The 26,817-nt window shown below is 38.3% G+C and overlaps 1 protein-coding gene across 3 annotated transcripts in view; it reads left to right on the top strand.

The window, feature by feature from the left end:
- Positions 1 to 26,817, top strand: part of phip (PHIP subunit of CUL4-Ring ligase complex) — a 135,513-nt gene that overhangs the window by 50,520 nt on the left and 58,176 nt on the right. For all 3 annotated transcript variants that reach the window (XM_031836720.1, XM_031836719.1, XM_031836722.1), the window contains 5 exons: positions 4,145 to 4,243; positions 11,579 to 11,735; positions 14,250 to 14,384; positions 17,051 to 17,179; positions 21,099 to 21,324. In XM_031836720.1, the coding sequence (XP_031692580.1) occupies positions 4,145 to 4,243; positions 11,579 to 11,735; positions 14,250 to 14,384; positions 17,051 to 17,179; positions 21,099 to 21,324 (746 nt within the window). The remainder of the gene's footprint in view (positions 1 to 4,144; positions 4,244 to 11,578; positions 11,736 to 14,249; positions 14,385 to 17,050; positions 17,180 to 21,098; positions 21,325 to 26,817) is intronic.

The raw sequence follows: 26,817 nt of genomic DNA, 5'->3' as shown, positions 1-26,817 counted from the left end.
TGTTTACTATGTTGACTCTGTTTACTATGTTTACTATGTTGACGATGTTGACTCTGTTGACTCTGTTTACTATGTTTACTATGTTGACTCTGTTTACTATGTTGACTCTGTTTACTATATTGACTCTGTTGACTCCGTTGACTCTGTTTACTATGTTGACTATGTTGACTCTGTTTACTATGTTGACTCTGTTGACTCTGTTTACTATGTTGACTCTGTTGACTCTGTTTACTATGTTTACTATGTTGACTCTGTTTACTATGTTGACTCTGTTGACTCGGTTTACTATGTTGACTCTGCATACTATGTTGACTCTGTTTACTATGTTGACTCTGTTTACTATGTTGACTCTGTTGACTCTGTTGACTCTGTTTACTATGTTGACTCTGTTGACTCTGTTTACTATGTTGACTCTGTTGACTCTGTTGACACTGTTGACTCTGTTTACTATGTTGACTCTGTTGACTCTGTTTACTATGTTGACTCTGTTGACTCTGTTTACTCTGTTGACTCTGTTTATTATGTTGACTCTGCATACTATGTTGACTCTGTTGACTCTGTTACTATGTTTACTATGTTGACTCTGTTTACTATGTTGACTCTGTTTACTATGTTGACTCTGTTTACTATGTTGACTCTATTGACTCGGTTTACTATGTTGACTCTGCATACTATGTTGACTCTGTTTACTATGTTGACTCTGTTTACTATGTTGACTCTGTTGACTCTGTTGACTCTGTTTACTATGTTGACTCTGTTGACTCTGTTTACTATGTTGACTCTGTTGACACTGTTGACTCTGTTTACTATGTTGACTCTGTTGACTCTGTTTACTATGTTGACTCTGTTGACTCTGTTTATTATGTTGACTCTGCATACTATGTTGACTCTGTTGACTCTGTTTACTATATTGACTCTGTTGACTCTGTTTATTATGTTGACTCTGTTGACTCTGTTTACTATGTTGACTCTGCATACTATGTTGACTCTGTTTACTATGTTGACTCTGTTGACTCTGTTTACTATGTTGACTCTGCATACTATGTTGACCCTGTTTACTATGTTGACTCTGTTGACTCTGTTTACTAAGTTTACTATGTTGACTCTGTTGACTCTGTTTACTATGTTGACTCTGTTTACTATGTTGACTCTGTTTACTATGTTGACTCTGTTTACTATGTTGACTCTGTTGACTCTGTTTACTATGTTTACTATGTTGACTATGTTGACTCTGTTGACTCTGTTTACTCTGTTGACTCTGTTTACTATGTTGACTCTGTTTACTATGTTGACTCTGTTGACTCTGTTTACTATGTTGACTCTGTTGACTCTGTTGACACTGTTGACTCTGTTGACTATGTTGACTCTGTTGACTCTGTTGACTCTGTTTACTATGTTGACTCTGTTGACTCTGTTTATTATGTTGACTCTGCATACTATGTTGACTCTGTTTATTATGTTGACTCTGTTTACTATGTTGACTCTGTTTACTATGTTGACTCTGTTGACTCTGCATACTATGTTGACTATGTTGACTCTGCATACTATGTTGACTCTGCATACTATGTTTACTATGTTGACTCTGCATACTATGTTGACTCTGTTTACTATGTCGACTCTGTTGACTATGTTTACTATGTTGACTCTGTTTACTATGTTGACTCTGTTGACTCTGTTTACTATGTTGACTCTGTTAACTCTGTTGACACTGTTGACTCTGTTTACTATGTTGACTCTGTTGACTCTGTTTATTATGTTGACTCTGTTGACTCTGTTGACTCTGTTTACTATGTTGACTCTGTTTACTATGTTGACTCTGTTGACTCTGTTGACTCTGCATACTATGTTGACCATGTTGACTCTGCATACTATGTTGACTCTGCATACTATGTTTACTATGTTGACTCTGCATACTATGTTGACTCTGCATACCATGTTGACTCTATTTACTATGTTTACTATGTTGACTCTGCATACTATGTTGACTATGTTGACTCTGTTGACTCTGTTTACTATGTTTACTATGTTGACTCTGCATACTATGTTGACTCTGCATACTATGTTGACTCTGTTGACTCTGTTGACTCTGTTGACTATGTTTACTATGTTGACTCTGCATACTATGTTGACTCTGTTTATTATGTTGACTCTGTTGACTCTGTTGACTCTGTTTACTATGTTGACTCTGTTTACTATGTTGACTATGTTGACTCTGTTGACTCTGTTTACTATGTTTACTATGTTGACTCCGCATACTATGTTGACTCTGTTTATTATGTTGACTCTGTTTACTATGTTTACTATGTTGACTCCGCATACTATGTTGACTCTGTTGACTCTGTTTACTATGTTTACTATGTTGACTCCGCATACTATGTTGACTCTATTTACTATGTTGACTCTGCATACTATGTTTACTATGTTGACTCTGTTTACTATGTTTACTATGTTGACTCTGTTTACTATGTTGACTCTGTTGACTATGTTGACTCTGTTGACTCTGTTTACTATGTTTACTATGTTGACTCCGCATACTATGTTGACTCTGTTTATTATGTTGACTCTGTTTACTATGTTGACTATGTTGACTCTGCATACTATGTTGACTCTGCATACTATGTTTACTATGTTGACTCTGCATACTATGTTGACTCTGTTGACTATGTTGACTCTGTTGACTCTGTTTACTATGTTTACTATGTTGACTCCGCATACTATGTTGACTCTGTTTATTATGTTGACTCTGTTTACTATGTTGACTATGTTGACTCTGCATACTATGTTGACTCTGCATACTATGTTTACTATGTTGACTCTGTTTACTATGTTTACTATGTTGACTCTGCATACTATGTTGACTCTGTTTATTATGTTGACTCTGTTGACTCTGTTGACTCTGTTTATTATGTTGACTCTGTTTACTATGTTGACTCTATTTACTATGTTGACTCTGTTTACTATGTTGACTCTATTTACTATGTTGACTCTGTTGACTCTGCATACTATGTTTACTATGTTGACTCTGTTTACTATGTTGACTCTGTTGACTCTGTTTACTATGTTGACTCTGTTGACCCTGTTTACTATGTTGACTATGTTGACTCTGTTGACTCTGTTTACTATGTTGACTCTGTTTACTATGTTGACTCTGTTTACTATGTTGACTTTGTTGACTCTGTTTACTATGTTGACCCTGTTGACTCTGTTTACTATGTTGACCCTGTTGACTCTGTTTATTATGTTGACTCTGTTTACTATGTTGACTCTGTTGACTCTGTTTACTATGTTGACTCTGTTTACTATGTTGACTCTGTTTACTATGTTGACTCTGTTGACTCTGTTTACTATGTTGACTATGTTGACTCTAAAAACTATGTTGACTCTGCATACTATGTTTACTATGTTGACTCTGCATACTATGTTGACTCTGTTGACTCTGTTTACTATGTTGACTCTGCATACTATGTTGACTCTGTTGACTCTGTTTACTATGTTGACTCTGCATACTATGTTGACTCTGCATACTATGTTGACTCTGCATACTATGTTGACTCTGCATACTATGTTGACTCTGCATACTATGTTGACTCTGCATACTATGTTGACTCTGTTTACTATGTTGACTCTGTTACTATGTTGACTCTGCATACTATGTTGACTCTGTTGACTCTGTTTACTATGTTTACTATGTTGACTCTGCATACTATGTTGACTCTGTTTACTATGTTGACTCTGTTTACTATGTTTACTATGTTGACGATGTTGACTCTGTTGACTCTGTTTACTATGTTGACTCTGTTTACTATATTGACTCTGTTGACTCCGTTGACTCTGTTTACTATGTTGACTCTGTTTACTATGTTGACTCTGTTGACTCTGTTTACTATGTTGACTCTGTTTACTATGTTGACTCTGTTGACTCTGTTTACTATGTTGACTCTGTTGACTCTGTTTACTATGTTTACTATGTTGACTCTGTTTACTATGTTGACTCTGTTTATTATGTTGACTCTGTTGACTCTGTTTACTATCTTTACTCTGTTGACTCTCTCCACACCTGCCTACTGTGTATAACACTGCTTTCGTGTGTGTGTGTGTGTGTGTGTGTGTGTGTGTGTGTGTGTGTTTGTGTGTGCGTGTGCAGGTTTGTGAGTGGCAGCAGGGATGGTACAGCTCGTATCTGGCAGCTCCATCAGCAGGAGTGGAGGAGCATTCTACTGGACATGCAGGCCAAGTTACCAGGGTACACCACACACACACACACACACACACACACACACACACACACACACACACACACACACACACACACACACACACACACACACCACACACCACACACTACACACACACACACACACACACTACACACACACACTCCATTTGTTATACTGTACTAGACAAAAGTTTGTACACACCCACTCATTCCATGTGTATGATAATAGTTAATAGTGAAGACATCACAACTATGAAATAACACATATAGAATCATGTAGTAACATATAGAATCATGTAGTAACATATAGAATCATGTAGTAACATATAGAATCATGTAGTAACATATAGAATCATGTAGTAACATATAGAATCATGTAGTAACATATAGAATCATGTAGTAACATATAGAATCATGTAGTAACATATAGAATCATTTAGTAACATGTAGAATCATGTAGTAACATATATAATCATGTAGTAACATGTAGAATCATGTAGTAACATATAGAATCATGTAGTAACATGTAGCATCATGTAGTAACATATAGAATCATGTAGTAACATATGGAATCATGTAGTAACATATAGAATCATGTAGTAACATATAGAATCATGTAGTAACATATAGAATCATGTAGTAACATATAGAATCATGTAGTAACATATAGAATCATGTTGTAACATGTAGAATCATGTAGTAACATATAGAATCATGTAGTAACATGTAGAATCATGTAGTAACATATAGAATCATGTAGTAACATGTATAATCATGTAGTAAAATATAGAATCATGTAGTAACATATAGAATAATGTAGTAACATGTAGAATCATGTAGTAAAATATAGAATCATGTAGAATCATGTAGTAACATGTAGAATCATGTAGTAACATGTAGAATCATGTAGTAACATGTAGAATCATGTAGTAACTTGTAGAATCATGTAGTAACTTGTAGAATCATGTAGTAACATATAGAATCATGTAGTAACATATATAATCATGTAGTAACATGTAGAATCATGTAGTAACTTGTAGAATCATGTAGTAACATGTAGAATCATGTAGTAACATGTAGAATCATGTAGTAACTTGTAGAATCATGTAGTAACATGTAGAATCATATAGAATCATGTAGTAACTTGTAGAATCATGTAGTAACATGTAGCATCATGTAGTAACTTGTAGAATCATGTAGTAACATATAGAATCATGTAGTAACATATAGAATCATGTAGTAACATATAGAATCATGTAGTAACTTGTAGAATCATTTAGTAACACATAGAATCATGTAGTAACATATAGAATCATGTAGTAACATGTAGAATCATGTAGTAACATATAGAATCATGTAGTAACATATAGAATCATGTAGTAACATGTAGAATCATGTAGAATCATGTAGTAACATGTAGAATCATGTAGAATCATGTAGTAACATGTAGAATCATGTAGAATCATGTAGTAACATGTAGTAACATGTAGAATCATGTAGTAACATGTAGAATCATGTAGTAACTTGTAGAATCATGTAGTAACATATATAATCATGTAGTAACATGTAGAATCATGTAGAATCATGTAGTAACATGTAGAATCATGTAGAATCATGTAGTAACATGTAGAATCATGTAGAATCATGTAGAATCATGTAGTAACATATAGAATCATGTAGTAACATGTAGAATCATGTAGTAACATATAGAATCATGTAGTAACATATAGAATCATGTAGTAACATATAGAATCATGTAGTAATATGTAGAATCATGTAGTAACATGTAGTAACATGTAGAATCATGTAGTAACATGTAGAATCATGTAGTAACATGTAGAATAATGTAGTAACATGTAGAATCATGTAGTAACATGTAGCATCATGTAGTAACATATAGAATCATGTAGTAACATATGGAATCATGTAGTAACATATAGAATCATGTAGTAACATATAGAATCATGTAGTAACATATGGAATCATGTAGTAACATATAGAATCATGTAGTAACATATAGAATCATGTAGTAATATGTAGAATCATGTAGTAACATATAGAATCATGTAGTAACATGTAGAATCATGTAGTAACATGTAGAATCATATAGAATCATGTAGAATCATATAGAATCATGTAGTAACATGTAGAATCATGTAGTAACATGTAGAATCATGAAACAACATGTAGTAATGTGTAGAATCATGTATAATCATTTAGTAACATGTAGAATCATGTAGTAACATATATAATCATGTAGTAACATGTAGAATCATGTAGTAACATATAGAATCATGTAGTAACATGTAGAATCATGTAGTAACATATAGAATCATGTAGTAACATATAGAATCATGTAGTAACATATAGAATCATGTAGTAACATATAGAATCATGTAGAATCATGTAGAATCATGTAGTAACATATAGAATCATGTAGTAACATGTAGAATCATATAGTAACATATGGAATCATGTAGTAACATATGGAATCATGTAGTAACATATAGAATCATGTAGTAACATATAGAATCATGTAGTAACATATAGAATCATGTAGTAACATATATAATCATGTAGTAACATATATAATCATGTAGTAACATATAGAATCATGTAGTAACATGTAGAATCATGTAGTAACGTGTAGAATCATGTAGAATCGTGTAGAATCATGTAGTAACATGTAGAATCATGTAGTAACATGTAGAATCATGTAGTAACATGTAGAATCATGTAGTAACATGTAGAATCATGTAGTAACATGTAGAATCATGTAGTAACATGTAGAATCATGTAGTAACATGTAGAATCATGTAGTAACATATAGAATCATGTAGTAACATGTAGAATCATGTAGTAACATGTAGAATCATGTAGTAACATGTAGAATCATGTAGTAACATATAGAATCATGTAGTAACTTGTAGAATCATTTAGTAACACATAGAATCATGTAGTAACATATAGAATCATGTAGTAACATGTAGAATCATGTAGTAACATATAGAATCATGTAGTAACATATAGAATCATGTAGTAACATGTAGAATCATGTAGAATCATGTAGTAACATGTAGAATCATGTAGAATCATGTAGTAACATGTAGAATCATGTAGAATCATGTAGTAACATGTAGTAACATGTAGAATCATGTAGTAACATGTAGAATCATGTAGTAACTTGTAGAATCATGTAGTAACATATATAATCATGTAGTAACATGTAGAATCATGTAGAATCATGTAGTAACATGTAGAATCATGTAGAATCATGTAGTAACATGTAGAATCATGTAGAATCATGTAGAATCATGTAGTAACATATAGAATCATGTAGTAACATGTAGAATCATGTAGTAACATATAGAATCATGTAGTAACATATAGAATCATGTAGTAACATATAGAATCATGTAGTAATATGTAGAATCATGTAGTAACATGTAGTAACATGTAGAATCATGTAGTAACATGTAGAATCATGTAGTAACATGTAGAATAATGTAGTAACATGTAGAATCATGTAGTAACATGTAGCATCATGTAGTAACATATAGAATCATGTAGTAACATATGGAATCATGTAGTAACATATAGAATCATGTAGTAACATATAGAATCATGTAGTAACATATGGAATCATGTAGTAACATATAGAATCATGTAGTAACATATAGAATCATGTAGTAATATGTAGAATCATGTAGTAACATATAGAATCATGTAGTAACATGTAGAATCATGTAGTAACATGTAGAATCATATAGAATCATGTAGAATCATATAGAATCATGTAGTAACATGTAGAATCATGTAGTAACATGTAGAATCATGAAACAACATGTAGTAATGTGTAGAATCATGTATAATCATTTAGTAACATGTAGAATCATGTAGTAACATATATAATCATGTAGTAACATGTAGAATCATGTAGTAACATGTAGCATCATGTAGTAACATATAGAATCATGTAGTAACATGTAGAATCATGTAGTAACATATAGAATCATGTAGTAACATATAGAATCATGTAGTAACATATAGAATCATGTAGTAACATATAGAATCATGTAGAATCATGTAGAATCATGTAGTAACATATAGAATCATGTAGTAACATGTAGAATCATATAGTAACATATGGAATCATGTAGTAACATATGGAATCATGTAGTAACATATAGAATCATGTAGTAACATATAGAATCATGTAGTAACATATAGAATCATGTAGTAACATATATAATCATGTAGTAACATATATAATCATGTAGTAACATATAGAATCATGTAGTAACATGTAGAATCATGTAGTAACGTGTAGAATCATGTAGAATCGTGTAGAATCATGTAGTAACATGTAGAATCATGTAGTAACATGTAGAATCATGTAGTAACATGTAGAATCATGTAGTAACATGTAGAATCATGTAGTAACATGTAGAATCATGTAGTAACATGTAGAATCATGTAGTAACATGTAGAATCATGTAGTAACATATAGAATCATGTAGTAACATGTAGAATCATGTAGTAACATGTAGAATCATGTAGTAACATGTAGAATCATGTAGTAACATGTAGAATCATGTAGTAACACAGGGAATCGCAGCGGTCTAAGGCACTACACCTCAGTGCTAGAGGTGTCACTACAGACCATGGTACGATTCCAGGCTGTATCACAACCGGACGTGATTGGGAGTCCCATAGGGCGGCGCACAATTGGCCCAGCGTCGTCCGTGTTAGGGGTAGGCCGTCATTGTGAATAAGAATTTGTTCTTAACTAGTTAAATAAAGGTTAAATAAATGTAAAAATGTAATTTATTTTAGATCCTTCAAAGTAGCCATCTTTTGCCTTGATGAAAGCTTTGCACACTCTTGGCATTCTCTCAACCAGGAATGCTTTTCCAACAGACTCGAGGGAGTTCCGACATATGCTGAGCACTTGTTGGCTGCTTTTCCTTCACTCTGCGGTCCAACTCATCCCAAACCATCTCAATTTGGTTGAGGTCGGGGGACTGTGGAGGCCAAATCATCTGATACAGCACTCTATCACTCTCCTTCTTGGTCTAATAGCCCTTACACAGCCTGGAGGTGTATTGGGTCATTGTCCTGTTCACTAAGCGCAAATCATAGTCCCACGAAGTAGTCAAATCAGGTCATAGTTCCACTATGCTCAAACCAGATGGGATGGTGTATCGCTGCAGAATTCTATGGTAGCCATGCTGGTTTCCCTCAAGATTTTCCCTGTATTTAGCACCATCCATCATTCCTTCAATTCTGCCCAGTTTCCTAGTCCCTGCCGATGAAAACACCCCCACAGCATGATGCTGCCACCACCCTGCTTCACTGTGGGGATGGTGTTCTCTGGGTGATGAGAGGTGTTGGGTTCGCGCCAGACAGAGCGTTGTCCTTCTTGGCCAAAAAGAACAATTTTAGTCTCATCAGACCAGAGTACCTTCTATATGTTTGGGGAGTCTCCCACATGCCTTTTGGTGAACACCAAATGTGTTTGCTTATTTTCTTTCTTCAAGCAATGGCTTTTCTTTCTGGCCACTCTTCCGTAAAGCCCAGCTCTGTGGAGTGTACGGCTTAAAGTGGTCCTATGGACAAATACTCCAATCTCCGCTGTTATCTTTGGTCATGGTTATATTTGGTCTCTTTATTGCCTCTCTGATTAATACCCTCCTTGCCTGGTCTGTGAGTTTTGGTGGGCAGCCCTCTCTTGACAGGTTTGTTGTGGTGCCATATTCTTTCCATTTTTTAATAATGAATTTAATGCTGCTCTGTGGGATGTTCAAAGTTTTGGATACTTTTTTATAACTCAACCCTGATCTGAACTTCTCCACTACTTTGTCCCTGACCTGTTTGGAGAGCTCCTTGGTCTTCATGGTGCCGTTTGCTTGGTGGAGCCCCTTGCTTAGTGGTGTTGCAGACTGGGGCGTTTCAGAACAGGTGTATATACTGAGATCATGTGACAACGATTTTGAAACAAGTAATTTTTTAAATTTCACTTCACCAATTTGGATTAATTTGTATATGTCCGTGACATGAAATCAAATAAAAATCAATTGAAATTACAGGTTGTAATGTAACAAAATAGGAAAAACGCCAAGGGGGTGAATACTTTTGGAAGGCACTGTAAATAGCTGTTTGCAAAAAAAAATGTCATACACATATCAAATCTATGAATAAAATATCTGAAACAGGCCTCCTTAGCGCTGCGGGCTAAGGAACTGCTTGAGGTGCTTAAGGCGTCAATACAGACCCCGGTTCGATCTCAGGCTGTGTCATTACCGGCCGTGACCCGGGAGTCCCATGGGGCGGCGCACAATTGGCCCAGCATTGTCCAGGTTAGTTGAGGGCTTGGCCGTGGGGTAGGGGGGGGGCTTTGGTCATCGCGCTTTAATGACTCCTTGTGGTGGCCCGGGCGCCAGCAGGTTAATTTTGGTAGTCAGTTGAGCAGTGTTTCCTCAGACACATTGGTGCAGCTAGTTTCCGTGTTGAGTGAGTGGGTGTTAAGAAGCGCAGGTTTACGGGTCATGTTTCGGAAGACGCATGATTGTGAGCCTGTTGGGGAGTTGCAGCGATGAGACAAGACTGTTTTCATGAAATTGGGGATAAAAAAGTGGAAACTATATATATATAATCTGAAACATGATATGTTATGTACATGAAGGTACCAAGCAATCATTAGAAATGATTTTGTTCAAAATGTTGCCCCATTTTTCTCCCCAATCTGGTGATATTCAATCGCTAGTAACGATCTTGTCTCATCGCTCCCCAACAGGCTCGAGAAGCGAAGATCGAGACGTGTTCTCTGAAACGTGACCCTCCAAACCGTGGTGCTTCTTAACACATTGCTCGTTTATCCCAGAAGCCTCACCAACGAGAAACACCGTTTGACTGACAGAAGTCAGCTTGCAGGCCTGCCACAAGGAGTTGCTAGAGCGCGTTAGGACAAGGAAAGCTCCCTGGCCAAACCCTCCCCTAACCCTCCCTATGGGGCTGCTCTTGTCACGGCCGTCTGTGACACAGCCTGGGAGCGAACCTCAAGCAGCACATAGAACCTTAGAACGCCATTCAAAAAATCATTTCTGCTTAAAAAAACATTTGTGGAAATAAGCTGTTGAACCATCTATACAGGGTTCCATATTAGTTTCTAGAACATGTCTTTCAGAAGTAGATGGAATTCATCAAGGCTATATATCTCAATCCATAAAAAAATATAGATTTATTTTCTGGTGCGCCTACATTTTGTTGTGCTTTTAACTTGTCCTACCAAATGAAAAACCTTAATTTAGAGCTCTGATTTGTGATGTAATTATTAATGTTGTGATGTCATCTGTTTACCAGGAAGTACAATCCCCCTCCGCTGGAGGACAAGGTGACCAAGCTGAAGGTTACCATGGTAGCCTGGGATCGTCACGACAACACAGTCATCACCGCTGCCAACAACCTGACGCTCAAAGTCTGGAACTCCACCACCGGAAACCTCATCCACATACTGATGGTACAAACACACACACAGTGGTGGAAAAAGTACCCAATTGGGGCGCTGCTTCTTGTTACCAGTGGTGGAAAAAGTACCCAATTGGGGCGCTGCTTCTTGTTACCAGTGGTGGAGAAAGTACCCAATTGGGGCGCTGCTTCTTGTTACCAGTGGTGGAGAAAGTACCCAATTGGGGCGCTGCTTCTTGTTACCAGTGGTGGAGAAAGTACCCAATTGGGGCGCTGCTTCTTGTTACCAGTGGTGGAGAAAGTACCCAATTGGGGCGCTGCTTCTTGTTACCAGTGGTGGAGAAAGTACCCAATTGGGGCGCTGCTTCTTGTTACCAGTGGTGGAGAAAGTACCCAATTGGGGCGCTGCTTCTTGTTACCAGTGGTGGAGAAAGTACCCAATTGGGGCGCTGCTTCTTGTTACCAGTGGTGGAGAAAGTACCCAATTGGGGCGCTGCTTCTTGTTACCAGTGGTGGAGAAAGTACCCAATTGGGGCTCTGCTTCTTGTTACCAGTGGTGGAGAAAGTACCCAATTGGGGCGCTGCTTCTTGTTACCAGTGGTGGAGAAAGTACCCAATTGGGGCTCTGCTTCTTGTTACCAGTGGTGGAGAAAGTACCCAATTGGGGCGCTGCTTCTTGTTACCAGTGGTGGAGAAAGTACCCAATTGGGGCGCTGCTTCTTGTTACCAGTGGTGGAGAAAGTACCCAATTGTGGCTCTGCTTCTTGTTACCAGTGGTGGAGAAAGTACCCAATTGGGGCGCTGCTTCTTGTTACCAGTGGTGGAGAAAGTACCCAATTGGGGCTCTGCTTCTTGTTACCAGTGGTGGAGAAAGTACCCAATTGGGGCGCTGCTTCTTGTTACCAGTGGTGGAGAAAGTACCCAATTGGGGCGCTGCTTCTTGTTACCAGTGGTGGAGAAAGTACCCAATTGGGGCTCTGCTTCTTGTTACCAGTGGTGGAGAAAGTACCCAATTGGGGCTCTGCTTCTTGTTACCAGTGGTGGAGAAAGTACCCAATTGGGGCTCTGCTTCTTGTTACCAGTGGTGGAGAAAGTACCCAATTGGGGCTCTGCTTCTTGTTACCAGTGGTGGAGAAAGTACCCAATTGGGGCTCTGCTTCTTGTTACCAGTGGTGGAGAAAGTACCCAATTGGGGCGCTGCTTCTTGTTACCAGTGGTGGAGAAAGTACCCAATTGGGGCTCTGCTTCTTGTTACCAGTGGTGGAGAAAGTACCCAATTGGGGCTCTGCTTCTTGTTACCAGTGGTGGAGAAAGTACCCAATTGGGGCTCTGCTTCTTGTTACCAGTGGTGGAGAAAGTACCCAATTGGGGCTCTGCTTCTTGTTACCAGTGGTGGAGAAAGTACCCAATTGGGGCTCTGCTTCTTGTTACCAGTGGTGGAGAAAGTACCCAATTGGGGCGCTGCTTCTTGTTACCAGTGGTGGAGAAAGTACCCAATTGGGGCTCTGCTTCTTGTTACCAGTGGTGGAGAAAGTACCCAATTGGGGCGCTGCTTCTTGTTACCAGTGGTGGAGAAAGTACCCAATTGGGGCGCTGCTTCTTGTGCTTGAGTACAAATAAAGATACCTCGATAGAAAAGGACTCTAGTCAAATTAAAACCCAGTAAAATACTACTTGAGTAGCAGTCTAAAACTATTTGGTTATAAATATACTGAAGTATCAAAAGTAAAAGTACGAATAATAAAAAAGTCCAAATATTAAGACTGCACAAATGTTATTTAAAAAAAAAAGTATTTATGAATAGCCAGCGGCACACCAAGTAACACTCAGACATCATTTACAAACAAAGCATTTGTGTTTAGTGAGTCCTCCAGATCAGAGGCAGTAGGGATGACCAGGGATGTTCTCTGTTTAGTGAGTCCTCCAGATCAGAGGCAGTAGGGATGACCAGGGATGTTCTCTGTTTAGTGAGTCCTTCAGATCAGAGGCAGTAGGGATGACCAGGGATGTTCTCTGTTTAGTGAGTCCTCCAGATCAGAGGCAGTAGGGATGACCAGGGATGTTCTCTGTTTAGTGAGTCCTCCAGATCAGAGGCAGTAGGGATGACCAGGGATGTTCTCTGTTTAGTGAGTCCTCCAGATCAGAGGCAGTAGGGATGACCAGGGATGTTCTCTGTTTAGTGAGTCCTCCAGATCAGAGGCAGTAGTGATGACCAGGGATGTTCTCTGTTTAGTGAGTCCTCCAGATCAGAGGCAGTAGGGATGACCAGGGATGTTCTCTGGTTAGTGAGTCCTCCAGATCAGAGGCAGTAGGGATGACCAGGGATGTGCTCTGTTGTTAAAAACATAAATAGTAACGTACAGGTACCCCAGAAAACGACTTAAGTAGTACTTTAAAATATTTATACTTAAGTATATTACACCACTACACACACACACACACACACACACACACACACACACACACACACACACACACACACACACACACACACACACACACACACACACACACACACACACACACACACACTACTTTGATGGATTAATTTATTGATCGATCCCAGGGTCATGAGGACGAGGTGTTTGTCCTGGAGCCACACCCCTTTGACCCCCGCATCCTGTTCAGCGCCGGGCATGATGGGAATGCCATCGTCTGGGACCTGGCCCGAGGGGTCAAGATACGATCCTACTTCAACATGGTGAGACAGGGGGGCAGGTGGGGTGTGTGTGTATTTATGATGGTTCTGGGTAAGGCTGTGCTGATACTGTCATACTCATATTCGTAATTGTATCCATTTTATCACACTTGATACTTGTAATCAGACTTACTCAGGATCGGAAAACCCAGGAGTGCACTTTAAATATCGATGAAGCCTATACCTCAAGGTCACATTACTGCTCTGTCACTCAGAGAGCATCGTTATGTTCCTTCATTACTGCTCTGTCACTCAGAGAGCATCGTTATGTTCCTTCATTACTGCTATGTCACTCAGAGAGCATCGTTATGTTCCTTCATTACTGCTCTGTCACTCAGAGAGCATCATTATGTTCCTTCATTAGTGCTCTGTCACTCAGAGAGCATCGTTATGTTCCTTCATTACAGCTCTGTCACTCAGAGAGCATCGTTATGTTCCTTCATTAGTGCTCTGTCACTCAGAGAGCATCGTTATGTTCCTTCATTACTGCTCTGTCACTCAGAGAGCATCGTTATGTTCCTTCATTAGTGCTCTGTCACTCAGAGTGCATCGTTATGTTCCTTCATTAGTGCTCTGTCACTCAGAGAGCATCGTTATGTTCCTTCATTACTGCTCTGTCACTCAGAGAGCATCGTTATGTTCCTTCATTACTGCTCTGTCACTCAGAGAGCATCGTTATGTTCCTTCATTACTGCTCTGTCACTCAGAGAGCATCGTTATGTTCCTTCATTACAGCTCTGTCACTCAGAGAGCATCGTTATGTTCCTTCATTACTGCTCTGTCACTCAGAGAGCATCGTTATGTTCCTTCATTACAGCTCTGTCACTCAGAGAGCATCGTTATGTTCCTTCATTACTGCTCTGTCACTCAGAGAGCATCGTTATGTTCCTTCATTAGTGCTCTGTCACTCAGAGTGCATCGTTATGTTCCTTCATTAGTGCTCTGTCACTCAGAGAGCATCGTTATGTTCCTTCATTACTGCTCTGTCACTCAGAGAGCATCGTTATGTTCCTTCATTACTGCTCTGTCACTCAGAGAGCATCGTTATGTTCCTTCATTACTGCTCTGTCACTCAGAGAGCATCGTTATGTTCCTTCATTACAGCTCTGTCACTCAGAGAGCATCGTTATGTTCCTTCATTACTGCTCTGTCACTCAGAGAGCATCGTTATGTTCCTTCATTACAGCTCTGTCACTCAGAGAGCATCGTTATGTTCCTTCATTACTGCTCTGTCACTCAGAGAGCATCGTTATGTTCCTTCATTACTGCTCTGTCACTCAGAGAGCATCGTTATGTTCCTTCATTACAGCTCTGTCACTCAGAGAGCATCGTTATGTTCCGTCATTACTGCTCTGTCACTCAGAGAGCATCGTTATGTTCCTTCATTACTGCTCTGTCACTCAGAGAGCATCGTTATGTTCCTTCATTACAGCTCTGTCACTCAGAGAGCATCGTTATGTTCCTTCATTACTGCTCTGTCACTCAGAGAGCATCGTTATGTTCCTTCATTACAGCTCTGTCACTCAGAGAGCATCGTTATGTTCCTTCATTACAGCTCTGTCACTCAGAGAGCATCGTTATGTTCCTTCATTACTGCTCTGTCACTCAGAGAGCATCGTTATGTTCCTTCATTACTGCTCTGTCACTCAGAGAGCATCGTTATGTTCCTTCATTACAGCTCTGTCACTCAGAGAGCATCGTTATGTTCCTTCATTACAGCTCTGTCACTCAGAGAGCATCGTTATGTTCCTTCATTACTGCTCTGTCACTCAGAGAGCATCGTTATGTTCCTTCATTACTGCTCTGTCACTCAGAGAGCATCGTTATGTTCCTTCATTACTGCTCTGTCACTCAGAGAGCATCGTTATGTTCCTTCATTACAGCTCTGTCACTCAGAGAGCATCGTTATGTTCCTTCATTACAGCTCTGTCACTCAGAGAGCATCGTTATGTTCCTTCAATGAGAGCAGCGCTTTGTTCTAATCCAATCGTTGCAGCAGGCTCAACTGATACCTTGTTTCTTCACAGACCGAAGAACTAGCCAAAAGTAGATTGGAGCGCGCAGCACTTCAAACTGTTTGAGTGAAAGAGAGATGCGTGCTGGCGTCTGAAAATTCGTTTTTCTTCTTCTCGATGACAGACATTTACAATAATCATAATGATCCTTATCCGTTAAAATACTTATTTTGTCCGAGTACTCGGCACACCCTCTAACCAGTGGTGTAGTGGAGGGTAAACTCACTGTAACACCCTCTAACCAGTGATGTAGTGGAGGGTAAACTCACGGTAACACCCTCTAACCAGTGATGTAGTGGAGGGTAAACTCACGGTAACACCCTCTAACCAGTGATGTAGTCGAGGGTAAACTCACGGTAACACCCTCTAACCAGTGATGTAGTGGAGGGTAAACTCACGGTAACACCCTCTAACCAGTGATGTAGTGGAGGGTAAACTCACGGTAACACCCTCTAACCAGTGATGTAGTGGAGGGTAAACTCACGGTAACACCCTCTAACCAGTGATGTAGTGGAGGGTAAACTCACGGTAACACCCTTTTTATTTTTTGCACAAGATGCATTGAAAATAAAGGGAGCTTTTCTTTATTCAGTGTGAATGGTGATCAGTGTTTATTCATCGATGGTAACTACTCTACATTTTCCCATTTTCCAGATTGAAGGTCAAGGCCATGGGGCGGTATTCGACTGTAAGTGTAGTCCTGATGGACAGCACTTTGCTGCTACAGACTCACATGGTCACCTGCTCATCTTCGGCTTTGGTTCCAGCAGCAAGTATGACAAGGTACACACTAGGAGTCTACTACTCCTATACTATATTACTACTACAATACTATAACACTACTACTACTATATTACTACTCCTATACTATATTACTACTACAATACTATAACATTACTACTACAATACTATAACACTACTACTACTACAATACTACAACACTACTACTACTACTACTACTATAACACTACTCCTATACTATATTACTACTACAATACTATAATACTAATCCTATACTATATTACTACTACAATACTACACCATTACTACTCCTATACTATATTACTACTATAATACTATAACACTACTACTACCACTACTACTATAATACTACTCCTATGCTATATTACTACTACGATACTATAACACTACTACTACTACAATACTGTTTGAACTACTAACTAGAACTTCTACTCCTATACTATATTACTACTACAATACTATAACACTACTACTACTATAATACTACTTATTCTGCTACTACTACAATACTGCTAGAACTACTAACTAGAACTACTACTCCTATACTATATTACTACTACAATACTATAACACTACTACTACTACTACTATAATACTACTTCTACTACTACTACTACTACTACTACTACTACAATACTGCTAGAACTACTAACTAGACCTACTACTCCTATACTATATTACAACTACAATACTATAACACTACTACTACTATAATACTACTTATTCTGCTACTACTACAATACTGCTAGAACTACTAACTAGAACTACTACTCCTATACTATATTACTACTACAATACTATAACACTACTACTACTACTATAATACTACTTCTACTACTACTACAATACTACAACACTACTACTACTACTACTACTATAACACTACTCCTATACTATATTACTACTACAATACTATAATACTAATCCTATACTATATTACTACTACAATACTACACCATTACTACTCCTATACTATATTACTACTATAATACTATAACACTACTACTACCACTACTACTATAATACTACTCCTATGCTATATTACTACTACGATACTATAACACTACTACTACTACAATACTGTTTGAACTACTAACTAGAACTTCTACTCCTATACTATATTACTACTACAATACTATAACACTACTACTACTATAATACTACTTATTCTGCTACTACTACAATACTGCTAGAACTACTAACTAGAACTACTACTCCTATACTATATTACTACTACAATACTATAACACTACTACTACTACTATAATACTACTTCTACTACTACTACAATACTACAACACTACTACTACTACTACTACTACAATACTGCTAGAACTACTAACTAGACCTACTACTCCTATACTATATTACAACTACAATACTATAACACTACTTCTACTATAATACTACTTCTACTACTACTACAATACTATAACACTACTACTACTAAAATACTACTTCTACTACTACTACTACTACTACTACAATACTGCTAGAACTACTAACTAGAGCTACTACTCCTATATTACAATTTTACTACTATACTACTACTATACTGCTATTGCTATACTCCTACTATACTACTATACCACTACTACTATTACCACTACTGCTGCTGCTACTACTACTGCTACTATACTACACTACTGCTACTACTACTACTACTACTACTACTACTACTACTACATTACTTTACCACTACTACTACTAATATTACTACTATATTATAATACTGCTACTACTACTACTATTACTACCAGTAGCACTACTAATCCTATATTATGATAGTACTACTACACTATGCTCTACTATTACTACTACTACACCATACTACTTCTACGATACTGTACTACTACTGTGACTATTACGATACTATGCTACTAATATGTCTACTGCTACGATACTCTGCTACTACTACTGCTACTATGATACTATACTACTATGATGCTATTACTACCACTACTACTGCACTACTACTACTACTACAATACTATACTACTGACACTACTTCAACTGCTACTCTGATACTATACTACTTCGACTACTATGCTACTATACTACTTTTACTATTACAATACTGCACTACTACTATTATACTATACTACTATGGTACTATGATACTATACTACTACCACTACTACTATACAATTTCTACTCTTGCTACTGTACTACAATACTACTACTACGGCTACATCTACTACAATACAATACCAGTTCTACTACTACCACTACTAATTTGATACTATACCACTACTTCCACTACTACTGTGATACTCTACTACTACTACTACTACTACTAATATGCTATGATATTAATATTACTACTGCGATACCATACTGCTGCTACTACTATACTACAACTCCTATGACTACTGCGATACCATACTACTACTACTACTATAATACTATGTTACTTGTACTACTACTATGCTACTATACTACTACTAGTGCAACTACTTGTACAATAATACACTAATACTACTGCTATGATATTATACTGTTTTTACTGCTACTACTGTCATACTACTATGATAATTTACTACTACTACAATGTTGTACTACTACTACGACTATTAAGATACCATACTACTAATACTTCTACTGCTATGATACTGTACTACTACAACTACTATGATACTATAGTACTACTATACTCTACTTCTACTACTACTACTACGGTACTATGCTACTACTACAATACTATACTACTTCTACTACACTATTACTACTACTGCTACGGCACTATACTTCTTAAACTACTATGATACTGCACTACTACTATGATACTATACTATGATACAACTACTACAATACTGTTCTACTACTACTACTAGTATTGCTACTGTACTATAATACCACTGCTATTACTGCTACGTCTACTACAATACTATACAACTACTACTATACTACTTCTATGACTACTGTACTATACTACTACTACTACTACGATATTTTACTACTACTACTACAATACTATACTACTACTACTATTACTACTACTGCCTTGATACTATACTACTACTGTGATATGTTAATTCTACCACTATTCTACAATATTACTATGACTACTACTATTATGGCTACTATGATGCTATACTACTACTACTATACTACAACTACTATGACCCCCAAGGTACTCTACTACTACTAATAATAATAATATTTACTACTAGCGCTACTACTACTACTACTACTACTACTACTACTACTACTGCTGCTACTACTACTACTACTGCTACTACTACTACTACTACTGCTACTACTACTACTAATACTACTGCTACTACTACTACTAATACTACTACTAATAGCACTGCTACTACTAATACTACTACTACTAGCACTACTACTACGACTACTACCACTACTACTACTACTACCAATACTACTGTAACTACTAATACTACTAATGATACTACTACTACGACTACTACTACTACTACTACTACTACTACTAATACTAATACTACTGCTACTACTAATACTACTACTGCTACTACTACTACTACTACTACCAATACTACTACTACTGCTACTACTACTACTACTACTACTAGCACTACTACTAGCACTACTACTACTACCACTACTACTATAACTACTACTAGCACTACTACTGCTACTACTACTACTACTACTACTACTGCTACTACTAATACTACTACTACAATGGTTCTGCTACTACTAGCACTACTACTACTATGATACTATACTATTATGATACTGTTACTATACAATTACGGTATTATGTTACATCTATTACTACTATACTACTACAATAATATGCTACTTCTACAACTGCTACTGCTATACTACTGCTATACTACTGCAATACTACTATGATACTATACTGCTTCTACTATTAGTATAGTAGTCTGCAACCTTGTTGTAAAACTACTCAACAAATCTACACTATAAACCAAATCTTTCCCTCCCTCAGATAGCAGATCAGATGTTTTTCCATACTGACTACCGCCCGTTGATCCGCGATGTTAATAACTACGTGTTGGACGAGCAGACCCAGCAGGCACCACACCTCATGCCCCCTCCCTTCTTGGTGGACGTGGACGGGAACCCCCACCCTCCTCCATACCAACGCCTCGTACCCGGACGGGAGAGCTGCAGAGACCAACAGCTCATACCACAGATGGGAGTCACCTCCTCAGGTACATGTCCGTTTGTCAGGGAGTCACCTCCTCCTCCTCCTCCTCAGGTACATGTCAGTTTGTCAGGGAGTCACCTCCTCCTCCTCCTCAGGTACATGTCAGTTTGTCAGGGAGTCACCTCCTCCTCCTCCTCAGGTACATGTCAGGGAGTCTCCTCCTCCTGTGACATTTATTTCAGCCACAAGATAGTGGTTGGCTTATCTGGATTTGCTTGACTTTGACAGATATAGGTACTCATGTTATATGCAGGTACTGTTTATATTTAGGTGCAGAAACTCTACAATAGTGTAAGCCAATATATTCTATATTTTTTTGTATTAATTGAACTTGTATTTATTCAGGGGAACCCACTGAGACCAGGATCTCATTTACAATGTTACCCTGAGGACATCAATACAACACATTCAAAATGATCTACACAAATAAAATAAACTACAAATGACATTCAAATATTAATTACAAATAGAATTAATTACAATTCTAATAATTACAATTCTAATAATAGAATTAATTACATTCAATCCAAACAGTTGCATTTCTCATAGAATTCATTCAACATTAGTCCTAAACTGCCCTGGAGGCACCAGAGAGTCATGATGTAGGGAGTTGTGTAGGATATTGGGCAGTAAAACTGAAAGTGGATTGACCTGCATCGGTACAGACTAGTGGAACCTGGAGAGTGACCCATCCCTGGGAACGGGTTTGGTGCCTCTCTCAAATTAGATCAGAAGAAGCTTGTGTAGTACAGCTTTGTAAAACTAAAAGAGAGTAATGAAGTGTTCTACTTTAATGAGGACCAGCCAATCTTTTGATTCAGGATGAGGATCTGATTTGATTAGGATCCCTATTACCCGACGCTAATGGAGACAGTCTTACTGGGGTCCGACACATAACGGAAAATACATTACTGTAACGCTTTTCGTCTGGAGAAGGAGAAGATGACCAAGGTGCAGCGTGGTAAGTGTTCATTTCAATAAACAAAATAAACTGAACACTGAAATGACAAAAATAATAACGAGCGAGAACGAAACAGTTCTGAATACGCACAAAACAGAAAACAACCACCCACAACCAAAAAAGGGAAAACAGGCTGCCTAAGTATGATTCTCAGTCAGAGACAACGATCGACAGCTGCCTTTGATTGAGAACCATACCAGGCCAAACACAGAAATACAACATAGAAAAAATAACATAGACTACCCACCCCAACTCACGCCCTGACCAAACTAACACAAAGACATAACAAAGAACATAGATTACCCACCCCAACTCACGCCCTGACCAAACTAACACAAAGACATAACAAAGAACATAGACTACCCACCCCAACTCACGCCCTGACCAAACTAACACAAAGACATAACAAAGAACATAGACTACCCACCCCAACTCACGCCCTGACCAAACTAACACACAGACATAACAAAGAACATAGATTACCCACCCCAACTCACGCCCTGACCAAACTAACACAAAGACATAACAAAGAACATAGATTACCCACCCCAACTCACGCCCTGACCAAACTAACACAAAGACATAACAAAGAACATAGACTACCCACCCCAACTCACGCCCTGACCAAACTAACACACAGACATAACAAAGAACATAGACTACCCAACTCACACCCTGACCAAACTAACACAAAGAACATAGACTACCCACCCCAACTCACGCCCTGACCAAACTAACACAAAGACATAACAAAGAACATAGACTACCCACCCCAACTCACGCCCTGACCAAACTAACACACAGACATAACAAAGAACATAGATTACCCACCCCAACTCATGCCCTGACCAACCTAACACACAGACATAACAAAGAACATAGACTACCCACCCCAACTCACGCCCTGACCAAACTAACACACAGACATAACAAAGAACATAGACTACCCACCCCAACTCACACCCTGACCAACCTAACACAAAGACATAACAAAGAACATAGACTACCCACCCCAACTCACGCCCTGACCAACCTAACACAAAGACATAACAAAGAACATAGACTACCCACCCCAACTCACGCCCTGACCAAACTAACACAAAGACATAACAAAGAACATAGACTACCCACCCCAACTCACGCCCTGACCAAACTAACACACAGACATAACAAAGGAACTAAGGTCAGAACGTGACAGTTACAGACAAAAAACGGACTTTACTCTCACGTGTGGCACAGCAGAATGGTAGATGACCTCAATCCATGTCTCAAGACTTAAAAATCCTTCTTTAACCCGTCTCCTCCCCTTCATCTACACTGATTGAAGTTGATTTAACAAGTGACATCAATAAGAGATCACAGATTCCACCTGGATTCACCTGGTCAGTCTATGTCCTAGGAAGAGCAGGTAGAGAATAACCAAGATAGAGAATAAAGGATCTCTAAGGTCAGGGCGTGACAACAACATACATTGTTTATTATCTATCCTGATTGTCTAGTCTCTTTACCCCTACCTACATGTTACCTTAATTAGCTACCTCGTACCCCTGCACATTGACTTGGTACTCCTTGTATACAGTATCTTCAGAAAGTATTCACACCCCTTGACTTTTTCCATGTTTTCTTGGTAAGCAACTCCAGTGTATATTTGGCCTTGTGTTTTAGCTTATTGTCCTGATGAAAGGTGAATTAATCTCCCAGTGTATATTTGGCCTTGTGTTTTAGCTTATAGTCCTGCTGAAAGGTGAATTAATCTCCCAGTGTATATTTGGCCTTGTGTTTTAGCTTATTGTCCTGCTGAAAGGTGAATTGATCTCCCAGTGTATATGTGGCCTTGTGTTTTAGCTTATTGTCCTGATGAAAGGTGAATTCATCTCCCAGTGTATATTTGGCCTTGTGTTTTAGCTTATTGTCCTGCTGAAAGGTGAATTAATCTCCCAGTGTATATTTGGCCTTGTGTTTTAGCTTATTGTCCTGATGAAAGGTGCATTCATCTCCCAGTCTATATTTGGCCTTGTGTTTTAGCTTATTGTCCTGATGAAAGGTGCATTCATCTCCCAGTGTATATTTGGCCTTGTGTTTTAGCTTATTGTCCTGCTGAAAGGTGAATTAATCTCCCAGTGTATATGTGGCCTTGTGTTTTAGCTTATTGTCCTGATGAAAGGTGAATTCATCTCCCAGTGTATATTTGGCCTTGTGTTTTAGCTTATTGTCCTGCTGAAAGGTGAATTAATCTCCCAGTGTATATTTGGCCTTGTGTTTTAGCTTATTGTCCTGCTGAAAGGTGAATGAATCTCCCAGTGTATATTTGGCCTTGTGTTTTAGCTTATTGTCCTGCTGAAAGGTGAATTCATCTCCCAGTGTATATTTGGCCTTGTGTTTTAGCTTATTGTCCTGCTGAAAGGTGAATTTGTCTCCCAGTGTCTGGTGGAAAGCAGACTGAACCAGGTTTTCCTCTAGGATTTTGCCTGTGCTCAGCTCTATTCTGTTTATTTTTATCGTAAGAATCTCCCTAGTCCTTGCCGGCATACCCATAACATGATGCAGCCACCATTATGCTTGAACATATGAAGAGTGGTACTGGTCACATGGTTAACAGATGTTTATTGGTCACATGGTTAACAGATGTTTATTGGTCACATGGTTAACAGATGTTTATTGGTCACATGGTTAACAGATGTTTATTGGTCACATGGTTAACAGATGTTTATTGGTCACATGGTTATTTTTTTATATTTTTTTTATTTCACCTTTATTTAACCAGGTAGGCTAGTTGAGAACACCTTTATTTAACCAGGTAGGGTAGTTGAGAACACCTTTATTTAACCAGGTAGGCTAGTTGAGAACACCTTTATTTAACCAGGTAGGCTAGTTGAGAACACCTTTATTTAACCAGGTAGGCTAGTTGAGAACACCTTTATTTAACCAGGTAGGCTAGTTGAGAACACCTTTATTTAACCAGGTAGGCTAGTTGAGAACACCTTTATTTAACCAGGTAGGCTAGTTGAGAACACCTTTATTTAACCAGGTAGGCTAGTTGAGAACACCTTTATTTAACCAGGTAGGCTAGTTGAGAACACCTTTATTTAACCAGGTAGGCTAGTTGAGAACACCTTTATTTAACCAGGTAGGCTAGTTGAGAACACCTTTATTTAACCAGGTAGGCTAGTTGAGAACACCTTTATTTAACCAGGTAGGCTAGTTGAGAACACCTTTATTTAACCAGGTAGGCTAGTTGAGAACACCTTTATTTAACCAGGTAGGCTAGTTGAGAACACCTTTATTTAACCAGGTAGGCTAGTTGAGAACACCTTTATTTAACCAGGGAGGCTAGTTGAGAACACCTTTATTTAACCAGGTAGGCTAGTTGAGAACACCTTTATTTAACCAGGTAGGCTAGTTGAGAACACCTTTATTTAACCAGGTAGGCTAGTTGAGAACACCTTTATTTAACCAGGTGGCTAGTTGAGAACACCTTTATTTAACCAGGTAGGCTTTGTTGAGAACACCTTTATTTAACCAGGTAGGCCAGTTGAGAACACCTTTATTTAACCAGGTAGGCTAGTTGAGAACACCTTTATTTAACCAGGTAGGCCAGTTGAGAACACCTTTATTTAACCAGGTAGGCTAGTTGAGAACACCTTTATTTAACCAGGTAGGCTAGTTGAGAACACCTTTATTTAACCAGGTAGGCTAGTTGAGAACACCTTTATTTAACCAGGTAGGCTAGTTGAGAACACCTTTATTTAACCAGGTAGGCTAGTTGAGAACACCTTTATTTAACCAGGTAGGCTAGTTGAGAACACCTTTATTTAACCAGGTAGGCTAGTTGAGAACACCTTTATTTAACCAGGTAGGCTAGTTGAGAACACCTTTATTTAACCAGGTAGGCTAGTTGAGAACACCTTTATTTAACCAGGTAGGCTAGTTGAGAACACCTTTATTTAACCAGGTAGGCTAGTTGAGAACACCTTTATTTAACCAGGTAGGCTAGTTGAGAACACCTTTATTTAACCAGGTAGGCTAGTTGAGAACAAGTTCTCATTTGCAACTGCAACCTGGCCAAGATAAAGCATAGCAGTGTGAACAGACAACACAGAGTTACACATGGAGTAAACAATTAACAAGTCAATAACACAGTAGAAAACAAAGGGGAGTCTATATACATTGTGTGCAAAAGGCATGAGGAGGTAGGCAAATAATTACAATTTTGCAGATTAATAACACTGGAGTGATAAATGATCAGATGGTCATGTACAGGTAGAGATATTGGTGTGCAAAAGAGCAGAAAAGTAAATAAATAAAAACAGTATGGGGATGAGACAGGTAAAATTGTGTGGGCTATTTACCGATAGACTATATACAGCTGCAGCGAACGGTTAGCTGCTCAGATAGCAGATGTTTGAAGTTGGTGAGGGAGATAAAAGTCTCCAACTTCAGCGATTTTTGCAATTCGTTCCAGTCACAGGCAGCAGAGAACTGGAACGAAAGGCGGCCAAATGAGGTGTTGGCTTTGGTGATGACCAGTGAGATACA

Source organism: Oncorhynchus kisutch, linkage group LG12 (assembly GCF_002021735.2).
Source record: "Oncorhynchus kisutch isolate 150728-3 linkage group LG12, Okis_V2, whole genome shotgun sequence".
Taxonomy (NCBI): Eukaryota; Metazoa; Chordata; class Actinopteri; order Salmoniformes; family Salmonidae; genus Oncorhynchus; species Oncorhynchus kisutch.
Note: the sequence above shows the minus strand (reverse complement) of the source record. Positions and strands in the feature narration are given on the sequence as shown.